Genomic DNA, 16234 nt, shown 5'->3' with positions numbered 1-16234 from the left:
AGTGGTTGGATTCTGCTGATCCCAGGACTGCATGCCACCGCATAGTTCCCAACCCGCCCCAGTCCACTCTTCCTGTAATCCTGCCCCCTCCCCTGTGGAAAGGCAGGTTTTGGATGCTTGTAAGCGCCCTGTCTTCGTGGTTGGCTGGCCTTCTCAATAAATGCCTTCTATGATTCAACCCTGCCTTCCTGATTGGACACCGCACAGGCAGCCCGGGGGTGGCCCCTGACGACGGATGAACAGATTACTCAGCCACAGTCTGACTGTGCAAGAGAGGGCTAAGGGGCCTGCCTGGTTAGGCCTTTGTTGGAATTTTTATCTTTAGGTGCAATCCGTAGGGTGAGTGATCTTGGGAGGACACATGTGTTTACATTGTCTTCTAGGCAAGGACATCCAGGGATTAAGTATAAGGATTCCAGTAAACACCCGGGGGTCTGCACGTGCACAGACTTGTTTGGAAAGGTCAAGGAATAATCAGGGGTGCTGCCTTCAACACACCCCTAAGTCTCCCCTGTGAATCCACATCCATTTGCAGTGAGGGTTCAGGATCTGAAGAAGGGGCCATTCACAAATGAAAACACTCGACAAGAAATAGGAATTTAGAAGGCATGGGGCCAGGGGAAAACTTTCCTCTAGTGGAGAAGCTCCCTGAAAACTGGGTCCTGTCAGCTTATTATTCACTTGAATACACATTTGCCCTTTAGGAATGCATACAGGCAAATCAAAGGTAAAGTGTGGTAAACAGTAAAAGAAGTATCAGGTTAGGGAATTGCCTTGAGCCATTTGGCCAACAGCAGGGCAATATTATGCTGATTCTCAGCCCTGCTGAATATCGATTAATATGCGAGCTACTGTTGGTCTTAGCCTCCAGCACTCCCCTAAGTCGGAATTCCGATAAACAGGGCAGGCGGCCTTCCACACACTCCCCTTTTCTCAGAATGTCCTCCCTACAACTTTCCGACCACGTCTTTTGTGTCCCCGACACTCTAGTCTGTCCTGTACCTCCTGTTCTTTCTCAGCCCCCCTCACCCGTCCTGCCGCTTCTCCTATACCCCAGCAGTCCCACTGTTGTCGGGAGGAGTTTCGGAGCAGCCGGTGGCGCCCGTCCGCAGCAGGAGGCGGACCACCGCCCGCCCGCACTCGCCATCCACGCTCTTCTCCACTGGCCCAGTCACTTAAAAACAGGTCCCTACAGCAAGGCTGCCACCCGAGAGACTGCGCTCTGCTCTGCCCTGCCAGGTGCTGTTCAGCTCTGCGACCTCACTGTGGTGTGCACACCTGAAACAGTATGGCGTTCTGTGTCAACTGTAATTAAAAATAAAATTAAAAAAACAGATTGAGAACTAAAAATGACAATAATATAAAAAAACACCGCAGGCCCTTGCTTTCCATCACAGAGCAAGAGAAAACAGAGTTGGGGGGAGGCCCCTCAGCCCAGGCTGACGGGTGGAGTTCCTGCCCCTGCCAGGGGGGTCGGGGACGATGGAGCTGTGAACACAGAGCGGCTCAGAGGTTCTGCTTTTTTTTAAAAAAATTTAAATTCTTTATTGTTGAAAGCATTTCATATGTCTCTCCCCCCCCCCCATGACCTCTCCCCATCCACTCCTGCCCCCCAGCACATGCCCTCACCCCTACCGACTGTGCCCATTGGTTATGCTTATATGCATGCACACAAGTCCTCTCCCCATCCACTCCTGTCCCCCCCGCCTCCTCCCCTCCCCCCGCCTTCCCTCTGAGGCTTGAAGGTCAGCGGTTCTGCTTTATTGCTCCTGCTTGTCCTGGAGGCTCTTGCGCCAAGTGACGGTGTCATTTGTCCTGTTCCTCAATAAGCTTCGAAGGCCTCTCCGCACGGAGCAATACAGCCACGTGTCCACGGCAAACAGGAGTCCCGGCAGCAGGCAGAGCAGGACGAGGCGCCCTGGGGAGATGCGGGAGATGGCCAGCGCTGTGGGAGAGGCAGAGGGGCGGAGAAATGGCCGTTGTTAAGGCAGAAATTTGGAATCAAGAGCAAGGTCATTAGTGAAGGGCCATGCTGACATGTACCTTTGCTCCTCCCACTGGCGTCTGCCTGGCTGGGCTGAGCGAGGCCGCCACTGGGAGGGCCAAGCACGTTGGGATGTTGGGTTTGGTGTGGATTTTGAACGTTGTCAAAGTTTAAGTTGGTGTGAGAACATTATTTCTTAATTTCAGTGTCTCAAAATTACACTGATTGCTCTCCCCCACATTGCTCGTTGTCGCTAAAGGAAATCTGACAAACAGCGAGCCATTGATATTTGCTCCTTATCGGCAGGAACTAATCCAAAGGGAGTGAGGGGGCGCGGGCTCTCACCCCTGAGCCCCTGATGACAAGCTTTAGACTCATTCCTTGCTGCTGTCTACAGACTGGAAACATTATACTGGATTTAAAAATACAGAAATTATATACCCTATCTAATAAAAGAGTGATATGCAAATTGACCACTCCAACACACAAGATGGCTGCCCCCATGTGGTCAAAGATGGCTGCCCCCATGTGGACACAAGATGGCCACCACAAGATGGCCAGCAGGGGAGGGCAGTTGGGGGTGATCAAGCCTGCAGGGGAGAGCAGTTGGGGGGGAATCCAGGCCTGCAGGGGAGGGCAGTTAGGGGTGACCAGGCCTGCAGGGGAGGGCAGTTAGGGGTGACCAGGCCTGCAGGGGAGCAGTTAGGCATCAATCAGGCTGGCAGGGGAGTGGTTAGGGGATAATCAGACTGGCAGGCAGAAGTGGTTAGGGGCAATCAAGAAGGCAGGCAGGCAGCAGTTGGGAGCCAGCAGTCCTGGATTGTGACAGGGTAGTAGGACATCCCTGGAGGGGTCCCAGATTGGAGAGGTTGCAGGCTGGGCTGAGGGACACACCCCCTCTGTGCACGAATTTTGTGCACCAGGCCTATGCTATAGTATATAAAATCTCAGTGAGGAAGGGAGAGGGAGAGAGAGAGAGAAACATCAGTGATGAGAGAGAATCATTGATTGCTGCCTCCTGCATGATTGGGGATCGAGCCCACACGTGGTGGCGTGGCTGCATCAGCGGGCTTGGACCTTTGCTGTGACCGAGGACAGGTGACCCCCCCTCACCCCAGCTCCTCCTGCGGACTCATCCGCTGTTGGGGTGCGTGGCCATCGGCACAGCGTCCAGCCACGGACGGTGCCCACACCCGTCAGTTGTCTGTTACAGAACCGGGGTTCAGAGGGACTCGGTGGCTGGGCCAGGCCTGCACTCACCTTCCACCAGGACGACCACCGCCTCGGAGGACACGTTGAGCTTCCCGATGAGGCCCCGGCAGAAGTAGGAGCCGCTGTGCGCGCCCGACGCCCGCGGCACGCGGAAGGCCGCGTTGCGGTAGGAGAAGCGGCGGCCGCGGCCGTCCTGGAAGTACTGCACGTTGCGCACCGGGACGTTCTTCCAGCTGTGGCAGCGCAGCACCAGGGGCTCCCCCTCCCGCAGCCTCCAGCGCGGGGCCTGCAGCAGCAGCCAGGCTGCAAGACAGGCCGGCCTCAGCGCCCGGAGGAGCCACCCGCCCGGCCGCTGTCCAACGGCGAGGGCGACCCGCACCGAGGCTGGGGGTGGGGGGGGTAGGGGTGTGGGTGGGGGGGTAGGGGTGTGGGTGGGGGGGGTGTGGGGGGGAGCCCCTGCGGGGAGGGGCTGCCGGGGCGGTGACAGAGCCGCTGGCCCAGACCGCCGTCAGAGGCCGGGAAGGGGGAGGGTGCAGGAGGCAGCTGAGCGATGATTCTCTCTCATCATTGATGTGTCTGTCTCTCCCTCTCCCCTCCTCTCTCTGAGATCAGTACAAATATAGTTAGAATGACAGAAATATTCCTGAGACAACGTTAGGTTACAAAGACAGAGTGCGAAAGGACGCACCCCCGGAAAACAGAGGAAGCCCGTGCACTTTGTTTTCAGATAGACCGTGTCTCCCTTTCTCTTCCACACATTTATGAAAACCCAATGGCTTCTGAGAGCAGAACAAAACAATAGAACGAACTGTAATTTAAAGAATTAGGTGACCTTGTGCTAAACAAAATTGGCAGAACATAAAAATTCTCTACCTGGAATATCTGCCAAACAGAAGGTAACGGTCATCATTCACCAATAAATATCACTTATCAGAAGAGGCCACACCCTTAGACCCACTCACTGTGTGAGCAGAGAGGCACCGTTAGTAACAGGACGTGGTGGCTGTAAGATGATGTGCATGTGCATGCGGCCTGGTGACTTTTGGGAGACACACTGTTCCTGTCTGTCCTGTCCTGGACTCATGTGTTCATCTGACAAACATCAAGTATGTACTCGTGATGTGCAAACTGGGGACACCCCGATGACCAGGACCGTGATCCTAACCCCAAAGCACCTGCAGTTTAGACTCAGAAATATCCCAGTGGAGGGGTGAGTGCTGCAGTCACGGGGCTGCGGGCTGCGGGGCTGCAGTCATGGGGCTGCGGGGCTGCGGGGCTGAGGGGCTGCGGGCTGCGGGGCTGCAGGGCTGAGGGGCTGCAGGCTGTGGGGCTGCGGGGCTGAGGGGCTGCAGTCATGGGGCTGCGGGCTGCGGGCTGCGGGGCTGCAGTCATGGGGCTGCGGGCTGCGGGCTGCGGGGCTGCAGTCATGGGGCTGCGGGCTGCGGGCTGCGGGGTTGCAGTCATGGGGCTGCGGGGCTGCAGTCATGGGGCTGCGGGGCTGAGGGGCTGCGGGGCTGCAGTCATGGGGCTGCGGGGCTGCGGGGCTGAGGGGCTGCGGGCTGCAGGGCTGCAGTCATGGGGCTGCGGGCTGCGGGCTGCGGGGTTGCAGTCATGGGGCTGCGGGGCTGCAGTCATGGGGCTGCGGGGCTGAGGGGCTGCGGGGCTGCAGTCATGGGGCTGCGGGGCTGCGGGGCTGCGGGGCTGCGGGCTGCGGGGCTGCGGGCTGCGGGGCTGAGGGGCTGCGGGCTGCGGGGCTGCAGTCATGGGGCTGCGGGCTGCGGGGCTGCAGTCATGAGGCTGCGGGGCTGCGGGGCTGAGGGGCTGCGGGGCTGAGGGGCTGCGGGCTGCGGGGCTGCGGGCTGCGGGGCTGAGGGGCTGCGGGCTGCGGGGCTGCAGTCATGGGGCTGCGGGGCTGCGGGGCTGCGGGCTGCGGGGCTGCGGGCTGCGGGGCTGAGGGGCTGCGGGCTGCGGGGCTGCAGTCATGGGGCTGCGGGCTGCGGGGCTGCAGTCATGGGGCTGCGGGGCTGCGGGGCTGAGGGGCTGCGGGCTGCGGGGCTGCAGTCATGAGGCTGCGGGGCTGCGGGGCTGAGGGGCTGCGGGGCTGAGGGGCTGCGGGCTGCGGGGCTGCAGTCATGGGGCTGTGGGGCTGCGGGGCTGAGGGGCTGCGTGCTGCGGGGCTGCAGTCATGGGGCTGCGGGGCTGCGGGGCTGCGGGGCTGAGGGGCTGCGGGCTGCGGGGCTGAGGGGCTGCGGGCTGCGGGGCTGCGGGCTGCGGGGCTGCAGTCATGGGGCTGCGGGCTGTGGGGCTGAGGGGCTGCGGGGCTGCGGGGCTGAGCCGAGGGGTCCCCCAGAGGGAAGTGAAGCAGAGGGAAGCCCTCGGAGGAGAGGAGTGAGATGGGTCCCCAAGGGACCCCCCTGGGGAGGTTAGTGGCCGGGTCGCAGTTTAACACAGTCCTCACTGGCTGGCCTTCTGAAGCCCGTCTCTAGACAAACTGAGAACTCTTAGACTTGACTTTTCTATTGCTCTGCCGGGCCCTCTGTCTGACGCTCGGCCATAGGGGTGGTGTGGGGCAGCTTAGGGCTTTGTGGGCCTGAGAGTGAGAAGGAGGCGGAGGTCCTGAGACCAGACCCGTTACCCCCTGCAGTAAAGCTATTGTGTCCTCTGCGGCCCCCGGCCCCGGGCAGCAGACCTGTGTCTCTACTTGCGAGGTCCCACCAGGGGCAGGACCCACCGCTAATGCGCCTCACGGGCTCACGGATCCCCTCACTAAGTCCTCGCCCCTCCAGCATCACCTGGCTCTGCCCCAGCCCCTCCGGCCTGTGTCACCCTTTATTGGCGACTCCCTGGCCCCCTCACCCGCTCACCAGCGCGGACTTGCAGCTGCACCGGGTCGCTGAGGTTGGAGAGGCCGGTCTGGCACGTGTACTCCCCGCTGTCGTTCACGCTGGCGGAGGCGATGACGTGGTTGGAGTTCCGGCTTGGCAGGAGGTGGCCATTGTGCCACCACCGTGTGGAACTGTTGCCCTCGGCCTGGGCCCCCTGGCACCTCAGAGTCACATTGTCCCTCTCGAGCAGCCTATCCCATTCCGGATGCAGGGACACCACAGCCTTCTGGAGACCTTCTGAGGAGACAGGAGAATGTGGGTGAGGCAGCGGAGGGGGGTCCCCGCCCTGCATCCCCGGACCAGCCCTGCCAAACCACAGTTGGCAGCTCCCCCGCGGCCGGGGACTCAGCCTCAGAGCATCTTGGCCGGAGGCACGGGCCCCACCGCCGGCCTCTCTGTGTTGAGGAAAACTGGGTAACGGAGCGGAGGGCCAAGGCCCACCGATTGGGGCAATTGTCCCCGCTGGCCCTCCACCCGGCGTGGCCGCAGCCCGTGGCTACTGCGTCCTCAGGGCCTCACTGGGTCAGTCTGACACCTGGAAGCGGACTCACCAGCTCGGCCGGCTGACGCTGCAGAGAAAAGAGTGAAACAAAAACTGAGCACAGCAGGGAGTGGGGCTGCAGGGGCTGAGCTTCGGCGCCCCTGCCTGCCTTGCCCCTGGGCCCTCAACCAGGATACAGACAGTGGCCAGCTGTCCCGCTGCCCACCCTCTGGTCTCCGATGTCTGTGACTCCTGCCCTGCCCCCATGGCCCACCCAAATCCCTGTTTTCAAAAGCATCCCGTCACTCCTCGGTCCCCGTTCCAACGCCCTAACTAATGATACGGATTGGATTTCCCTGAACGAAAGCCTGGAAACAACCTCAACCCAAGTCCCCTGGACAGAACAGAGATCAAAGTCTTCGAGAGGAAGCCTAGGGTGTCCCATGGGAGAGACAGACCTTAGGGACCGTCTGTCTGGTCCAGACTCTTCCACGTGCCCATAGGGAAACGGGGACGGAGGCGTCGCAGTCCCCTTCACCTCCTGACAGGGCCCAGCTCAGAGCGCGCCTCCCTGTCTCTAGCCTCCCAGCGGGTTGTCCTACGAGCTAAGTCTAGGCCTGGCTGCCTGTCGACGTGAGAAGGGTCCCATCCGGGGCCTGATCCCAGGCGTCCTGAGTGTCTCCCTCAGCGGCAAGCCGACTTACCCAGGAGCAGCAGGACCGCGGGCAGGAGCAGCTGCCACATGCCGGCCGTGAGTGTGAGCGAGTGCCCGGAGGAGCTGGCTTGAGAGAGGAAGTCAGCAGCCCCCCCCCCCCCCCCCCCCCCCGCACCCCACTACTCAGCAGGTTCCTTTTTCTGGGAGCATTACTGACTCCTGATTGAAACTTGGACAAGGGAGCCCAGGGTGGGGCTGGGGGCAGAGCCTGGGGGAGAAGCGGAGGTGGGCGTGTCCCTTTGCCCCACGTAGGTCTGTGCTGAGACCAGGTGACAGTCCCTGGGGCATCCTCAGGAATCTCAGGGCATTTGCCCCACCCAGCGGGGCTGGGGCCACCCAGTGCCAAGAAGGGGATAGCTGGACCCTGGGGACAAGACTGGGACGAGGGAGGGTGTCCCTGAGGGTCTCTATCTCCATCTCAGACCTTCTCCCTCCTGTCCGCTGCCTATGTACAGAGAGCAGGCATTTCAGTTTTCAGACCTACAAATGTCCCTCACCCCATAATAACTCCATCGACATTTTCTTTCAAATTTAAAATGCCCATGTCCTGGGGTCGTGACCCACAGGGGCTCCTAACTTTCATGTGAATTTGAGCACAGGTTCCCATGGTCTGTGAAAAGAAACCCTGGCCATGGGAACGAAACAGGCATGGGGTTGTTTCAACAGCCGAGGCGAGAGTTAGGGGTTGTCTGTCAGGGCAGTGGGCCTGCACTGGAGACGTGGAAGCAGGTAGAGTGGGCAGGATGTGGGTGAGCAATGGGCCAGGAGGGGTGGCGGAGGGGTCTGGGCGATGCTCAGCTTGGATGTGGGTGATCAGGAGGATGGTGTCCACTTCATGGACTTGGAGACGGGGAGGAGGAGCAGGCTGGGGGCGGAGAGTGTGGGGTGCAGGTGGTTGTGGTGATTTCAGGCGAGATGTCAGGCAGGCAGGGGACACGTGGCCCCGGAAACGCAGAGGACAGGTCTGGACAAAGGACAAGTTTAGGAGACAAGTGGATGTTTTAAACTTTTGATAAAGCTTTCGTCCTCTCCTAAGAACAAATGAAAATGTACCCCTTTTCCCTGTAATTCAAGGAGCTCCCTGTGAGGCCCGCCAGAGGCTCTAGGTCAGGGTAACCACGAATCTGACCGGAGAGGATCGGAAAAGGGGAAGCAGGGGAGGACAGGGACGCCGTGACAGAAACTGGGCCCTGGAAGCGTGCACCAGCCGGGAGTTGCTGACAGAGCAGATCGGGAGGCGGGCTGCGAGGAAAACAAACGGGGAGCCAGAGGCTCCTCTTCAGGGAGGGGGAAGTCACAGTGCAAAAGGCTGAGCAGAGCCCAGCGTGGCCCTGGGGAGGCGCTTAGGATGTTTGCTGATCAATCTCAGGGGCCGGGCTGGGCGACAGAGGCCTGAGGAGTGCTGGTTGAAGACCGAGTAGAAACAAGAGTGTTCAGTGAACTCTGGTCCTTGTAAGCATCTCTGTTACCCGGAGCCCCTTCTTACCAGCACCTCACTCTCCCGGGGGGAGCCGACCTTGGGAAGTCTTAATGGTGTGGACGAAAGGAGCCACATGCTAACCTGACAAGCTCAGGGGAGGCCTGCGTGGCGGTCTTGCAAACTCAGAGACCTGGAATAACCACAAAGGATGGTTTGAAAATTAAATATTTAACTACAAACAGGTTATAGTGGGCAGTCATTCCTAGGCTGCTATCTTCCCTGACAAAGATCAACTTGGATCTTCTTTACTGAGCCCATTTGCCTTTTTGCCTCTAAGATAACACATCTGTGAGATGTCTGGGTAACTTGTAACTTCCTTCTTTTGCTGGAGCCCCTGGGGCACAACCAAATGTGGTAGGCGCCAGGACAGATGCCTCAAATTCCTTCATTATCCTGTTAATTGTTCCTGTACCCACCTAAGCATGTGTCCATCATTTTACTTTTTGTCCAATCCCAGGGGTTTCCCACCGTTTGACTTTATCCAATGAATTTCATGTAGCCCACCTATGTCCCTCCTTTGATGGCAATGTATAAATACAGATGTAACCCACCATTCTTCGGAGCATAATCTCAATTCGTTGAGGTTCTGCTTCCCGGCATATGTCGACAGTTTGGCTCAAATAAACTCACTAAAATTCTTTACAGGTTTCAATGGTTTTTTCGTTAACATTACTTGGCGTAGTCGTGGCAGGATTCCAAAGAAAACTCACCCAGGATCATCCTATGGACTTGGACTTGGAGCTAGGATCCAGCAAAGGGCCCCTTGAGCCCACCGGTTCTCCGCCCATTGGGTGAACGTGGGTGAGTCGTCTCTTGGATCCAGGACCTTCCCTCGCTTTGGTAGAGGGTCTGACTTTATTTGAGCTGTTTTAAAATCCTCGAGGTGGAACCAGGGTTGACAGAACCCCAGGTTAAGGGTTGGCAGAACCCAGGCTAAGGCGGGACTGGAGAAAAAAAAATGGGTGGCTGGTTTTGATTTTGGCTTTTCAATTGGAATTGCTGAGAGTCTGAGCAAAAATAACCTTCGCCGTATAAATGAGCTGAACTCATTCAGCTCCGAAGATAAAGGGGCAACATTTTCTTTATTTTTGAAGAATAGTCCGATTCTGAGGTGTTCTTAGATGACTAAGAATTTTGTGGAAGTGTCAGAAATGCAGGAGCCCCATCTGGAAGTTCCGACACAACTGCTAAATGGCTTTTCTAGGGGGCCACCATAAAGACTTGGTCTGCCCGGCCCCAAAACTTTTTGTGGTTTTAGACAGCCGGGAGAGAAACTGAGGCCACATTTGACCTACTACATAACATATCTAAAGTTTGCTCAGACTACAGATATCCAAAAATAAAAAAATTTAACATGGGAAATTGTGCCTCCAAGGCTAGAAGCTCCCAAGACCCCAGCCCTCATTTAACACTCCTGATAAGAAGCCTTTACTTGCAAGTACTTAACAGAAATGAGAAAATTTAACTAGAAAATATTAACTGAGGAATGGCCAGAAAAAAGAAAGAAAAAAAATGCAGTTTGTTTGGGGTACCTATGTTAATATTTTGCATGCAGAAAAAAAAAAATGCCGGCTCTGAAATTAAAGTGAATGAGTATATGGGAAGCGTATCTTGATTTGGAAACTAGAAGCTTCTAAGAAAAAATTTTCTTCCAATAAGATGGAAATTAATAAAAAAGATTTTCAGAGACTGTTTCAGAACTATTCTGAAGTTAACAAATGTCTACAGCCATTTTTGAATAGTCCTTTGGGAATGTACTGAAATTCTAGAGAGAGGCAGTTCCCGAACCGGGGACAAAAGACACTGCTTTGGTAATTTTAATGCTAGACATTCTCTGGTGTAAATTCTTAGTGTGTTTTCTGCGCGCCTGTATAAGAGTGTTGATGTTTTTGTGTCTCTTTGTTGTTGTTTAATTTGTTGAAAGAAGAGGCAACTTCCGCTTTGGGGAAGCCTAGTTGTGTGTGGTGGGGTTGAAGGCGTGAGAGAGATTGCAAGAACGTCCCAGCAGCTGCCAAGAATTCTTATTAATCTTGGGGGCTCTTCTTGCTCTCCCTCTCAGGGTTCAGCCTCCAGAAACAGCTAGTGAGATTTCTGTCTGTCTGTCTGAAAATATAATTGTGGCTGTCTATCTTTTAGGGATTTGGTTTGCTCTTTCCTTATTTGTTGTGAGAATAAACAAATCATCTTCTCTGTCAAAGAATAGTTTAGACAGCCTCCATTTTGGACTGTGACTTGGCAGCCGCCATGTTGGCCGCATGGTTTGCTTCTCCCCTTGAAAGAGCAAGGGCCAACCCCTCCCTTTGAATTAGCCAATCGGGAAAGACCGTGTGCCTGAGCTCCAATCAAGAGCAAGGAGAGGTCACGTGCGTTGTTAAGGCACTCTGCTTCAGAAAGAAACTTGCAGAGATTCTCAGAGCTAAGTTCAAACAGGAAACTTTAGGAGGGTAGCATGTGTCCAGTCAGGGACACTGGCAAGCCAAGAGTCATGATTCCCTGTGGGGGCATCTGCCAGTGATACTCTGGGTATTTGCGTTTCACATATTGGGAGTTTATGTATTATTTTCAATGCTCAATACACTGCTTGCAATAAGCCATGTGCCTCATTTTAAACTCTTACATATTATTCTTTATATGTTGAAATTATAATTGAATCTAAAGGTATACAAATTTTATATTATTCTCTATGTCATTTTACAGGGATTATTACTTACCAAGAAGTTGTTGTCTTGGAATGTTATATTTTATAGAAAAGCAAAGTTTTTATCAAATCTATAACCATGCCACTTTTAAATTTTTGTCATTTGTGGACAGCTTTATTCTGATGCATTTGTAGGTATATATGTCTAGAAAAATCCATGAAAAGGACTCAGATTTACTCTAACTTGCAGGCTTCTAAGCAGGTCATATTTTGAACTGGATGAAGATTTATAGAACTTCAAGGAATAAATAAACAAAAACAACTATGGGACTAAATGAATTGAAGATAATTATTCTTATGATTCTATTTAAAATATTGTTGACTCTTAAATCTCTTGTTTCCTGAATATAGGGAAAAGTAAAGAGCAGACATTCTGCATTATAGGAACTAACAAATTGGTAACAGATTCATTTCACAGTGCGCTCCCGGGAGACGAAGCGTTCAAAGATCATGGCTTACAACCAGGAGATTTGCTGTCTTGGAAAAGACACCAAATAAAAAACTCTCCAACCTCATTGGAGGGGACCTTACCAGGTATTACTAACTAACCCATGTGCAGCTAAGCTTAAAGGAGTTAGCTCATGGATTCACATTTCTCATTTAAAAAAGGCATCTGACTGTGAATGGACATCTACTCCCATCTCTGACACCATCTCCGTCTGCAGCGGAGACCACAGACTTTTCAAGGACGAGAAGTCGCTGACCACGGAGGCAGACAGCTATCCCAAGATGACGTCAACAAGGCCTGTATACTCACAAACTGATAGCTTGTTTTTATATCATCTGATTGATACTGATATTGATTGAATGTACATAAAATGATTTTCATATTATTATTATCCTTATGGTTCCCTAGTGGAAACAATGTCTACCTCCCCAGACCTCTTTCTTTATTAGATATGAAAAATTTAACTTAGATACCTGCTAACCTTTCCTACCTACTATACAATGATGTTCTGGTTATCAGGTATGATAGTGAAATTAATGCCTTGTTAGCCACACATTGGTCTTCTCCTATCAATATAAGCTTTGGTTGTTGTTGTTGTTGTTTTCTGGCTCTATCTATTATAAAGGACCCACCTTAGGCAAATACCTCCAAGAATATTTCCCTGATAATTCCACTGGTAGAATTGTATATGGATGTAATCTGGATGAATATTGTATGGCTATAGAGATGGGTGATGAATAGCTAAGAAAAACACCTGGATATGATGGCCAAAGGCTTGCAGCAGCCTGTCCTATCTGTCATAGCATACCATGTCCTCGGACTCACCAGCCATGCTCTTGTGGCTGGATGTCTGTGAAGCAAGAAAGAAATCAATGGGTCCCTATTTCAGAAATTATTGGCATTACTTGGTGGGTAGATATGTCTGTAACTACCCCACCATCCTTGCGTCCTGGACGCTTATGGGAAGCCCTATGAATACTCAAACTCTAGCTCATTTGGGGGTCACCTCTACCCATTTAACTATGGCATGGGAAACTCAACATTTTTGGGCTCCACTCAGTATACCCTAACTGCTCCCAAGCCATAGCTACCCAATGGCAACAACATTCCTGGTGGATCCAACAACATTGGTCCCCCTAAAAGAAGCAAAAGGGGAATACTTGGAGCAGTAGGGGCTGGCCTTGGTATCCGGGGCAAGCTGAAGTTGTATGTAGCTAATGAAGAATGTCATTCATTAGAAAAAGATTTTTATCTCAAATAGGTCACATAGAGGGAATGCTGTTTCTGGAAGAAGGAAAAACAGTGGGAAGCAGCATGGAAAGATAATAAAGCCTTGGTTTAATGGATAGAACAGGCTCGACAGACTAAACTCATGTCCAAACCCAACAATGGGAACATGCTTGTGCCCTAATTCAACCGGGCCTGTTGTCTATGCTAATGCAAGGAATCTGAAGTGGCTATGAAACAATGGCCAACTATAATGGCTGCAGAAGCCCAGGCCAGACACTTATGGGACTCATATGGTTCCCCAGGCATTTGGAAAATTTTAAATGGGAAATGTGATCTACAATATTGTGTTTTTAAAAGCCCAGGTGCGAGTTAAATCCTAGGCTTAAATTCCCAGTAGTTCAACTGGCCGGCATAGGGACCATCCTCAATAATACTAGAATACTTCCAATGGGAAGTAGATGGGCCATATTTAAAAATAATAAACAATGTGAACCCATCTCACTGTCTGAAAATTGGAAAAGTGAATGGTTATGCCCTCAATCCATATGGAATACTGAATTCACCCAGTCCTGGCTTATTGTATCTACCCCAACAAATAATATAGTATATAGGAAAGGGGCGTTTTTGCTGGGAAGGGTTAAAAGCAATCTTTACTGTAATATCACCAAGTTTACATTAAATAATACTAGAATATGGTGTAATACTGAAATTATAGTCAGAATGACTTTGCCTGGTGTTCATAAAATCTGTGATAATATTGATACTGAAAAACCAATGTATTGGGAAATTGAACTCCTCCCCATGAAGCCATTTTTATGGGAACTAATTGGCCAGAAGAAAATTAGAGCTTCTAGATAATGAAATAGTAGAGTCTTAATTCATTTGGCCAAACATATCATAAGGTACAAATGACAGTGGATGAAGGAGGAAAGCATAATTAGCTTAATAAAAGATTATGATAATACATGTAAAGGGTTTTTTGGTTAGCTGTGATGCTTGTTCCCCTTAGAATTTTCCTTGTCTAGTATTAGACATTTTCTGTTCCTAATCAGTGTTATTGGTTTACTATTGTTACTTTTGTTCTTGATATGTAAATGTTATATTAGATGCAGAAAAGCAAAACGTAAGACAAACAGCAAAAAGACTCGGATCATGGTGGCTCAAAATTAGAAATGATCCAGAATACTTTTTAACAAGGACATATAGGATTTGACTGCCTCCCATTTACCTGCCTTTTTAAAATATATAATTCGACCTTAAATGCCATCTATGGTTATGGTCTTGCCCCATCCCCAGTGGTCCACCTGTTCAGCAAGACATGCTGACACTGAGACATCCTAGGAATGAGCCTTCCTAGCACCGTGGGACTCCATTATCCAACCAAAAGGTTGGTCATCAATGCATCCTTTGGATTGATTTATGACCAAAAGGGGAATGTGTGGACGAAAGGAGCCACATGCTAACCTGACAAGCTCAGGGGAGGCCTGCGTGGCGGTCTTGCAAACTCAGAGACCTGGAATAACCACAAAGGATGGTTTGAAAATTAAATATTTAACTACAAACAGGTTATAGTGGGCAGTCATTCCTAGGCTGCTATCTTCCCTGACAAAGATCAACTTGGATCTTCTTTACTGAGCCCATTTGCCTTTTTGCCTCTAAGATAACATATCTGTGAGATGTCTGGGTAACTTGTAACTTCCTTCTTTTGCTGGAGCCCCTGGGGCACAACCAAATGTGGTAGGCGCCAGGACAGATGCCTCAAATTCCTTCATTATCCTGTTAATTGTTCCTGTACCCACCTAAGCATGTGTCCATCATTTTACTTTTTGTCCAATCCCAGGGGTTTCCCACCGTTTGACTTTATCCAATGAATTTCATGTAGCCCACCTATGTCCCTCCTTTGATGGCAATGTATAAATACAGATGTAACCCACCATTCTTCGGAGCATAATCTCAATTCATTGAGGTTCTGCTTCCCGGCATATGTCGACAGTTTGGCTCAAATAAACTCACTAAAATTCTTTACAGGTTTCAATGGTTTTTTCGTTAACAATGGAGAGCGGTGCCTGCTTTTACTGCAGAAACCCGAGGGGCCGCATGCCCGTCCCCACCTCGAGCTGGAGTGATGGGGCTCACCTGTGTTTTCCCGAGTTACACGTTGAAGTCCTCACTCAGGACCTCAGAGTGTGCCTGTATTTGAAGGTGGCTGTTTCAAGGGGTAAATAAGTTAAAACGAGGACATTAAAGTGGACCCTCATCCGATAAGACTGGTGTCCATTGGGAGACATTAGGACAGGCATGCCCAGGGCCAACGTGTGAGGACACGGACAAGACAACAGTCTCTACGCAAGGAGGGAGGCCTCAGGGGAAACCAGCCCTGACAACAGCTGCACCTCACGCCCCCCCCCCCCCCCCCCCCCCCCCCCCGAGCTGTGGGAAAACAAAGGTCTGTGGTCTCAGCTCCCTCAATGTGGTGCTCTGTTACCGTGGCCAAAGAGCAGCCACATGACCCCGCTTGGCCGTGTGTCTCCGCTGGGATGGCGGTCTCAGTGGTCGCAGCAGTGGGGCCGGCTGGCCTGCCTCCAGTTCCCACCCAGTCAATCCCTTTTCTTCCTAACTTGTCAGATTCTGAAACCGCTGCGGCCGTCAGAGCCGGGGCGCGGGGAGCTCCTGGGGAGATTTTATTTTGTTTGACGGGACAGCCTTGGGCTTGTCCACAGGCCACTGACCACGGCACTGCCAGTCATGGCGGCCCGCCCGCTGCCGGGGCTGGAGACAGGTCTCATCTCTCTCTTCTAAAAAAACGTATTTTCACTGATTTCAGAGAGGAAGGGAGAGGGAGAGAGAGGTAGAAACAACAATGATGAGAGAGTCATTGATTGGCTGCCTTCCTCACGCCCCACACTCGGGATGGAGCCTGCAAGAACTGGAATTGAACCGTGACCTCCGGGTTCATAGGTCAACACTAAACCCCGAGCCACATAGAGCCGGGCAAGAAATTTAAGTCTTTTCACAGACCACGGGAACCTGTGATCAAATCCACACCGAACGTTTTAAGTAAATATTCTACTTGTTCATTTTAATAGCAAAATGTAGTAACC

The 16234-nt window shown here is 52.2% G+C and overlaps 1 protein-coding gene across 1 annotated transcript in view; it reads right to left on the bottom strand.

The window, feature by feature from the left end:
- Positions 1–1740: 1740 nt before the first annotated feature.
- LOC307092835 (low affinity immunoglobulin gamma Fc region receptor III-B-like) overlaps positions 1741–16234 on the bottom strand; it is a 15263-nt gene continuing 769 nt past the window's right edge. The window contains exons 2-6 of the mRNA XM_079760331.1: positions 7267–7340; positions 6633–6650; positions 6061–6318; positions 3245–3499; positions 1741–1945 (exon numbers count right to left, since the gene is read on the bottom strand). Coding sequence (XP_079616457.1) covers positions 1761–1945; positions 3245–3499; positions 6061–6318; positions 6633–6650; positions 7267–7306 — 756 coding nt within the window. The 5' untranslated portion in view covers positions 7307–7340 and the 3' untranslated portion in view covers positions 1741–1760. The remainder of the gene's footprint in view (positions 1946–3244; positions 3500–6060; positions 6319–6632; positions 6651–7266; positions 7341–16234) is intronic.

This window comes from Cnephaeus nilssonii, assembly GCF_951640355.1.
Source record: "Cnephaeus nilssonii genome assembly, chromosome: 21".
NCBI lineage: Eukaryota > Metazoa > Chordata > Mammalia > Chiroptera > Vespertilionidae > Cnephaeus > Cnephaeus nilssonii.
The sequence above is the reverse complement of the archived record's forward strand: the minus strand, read 5'-3'. Positions and strand labels throughout refer to the sequence as shown.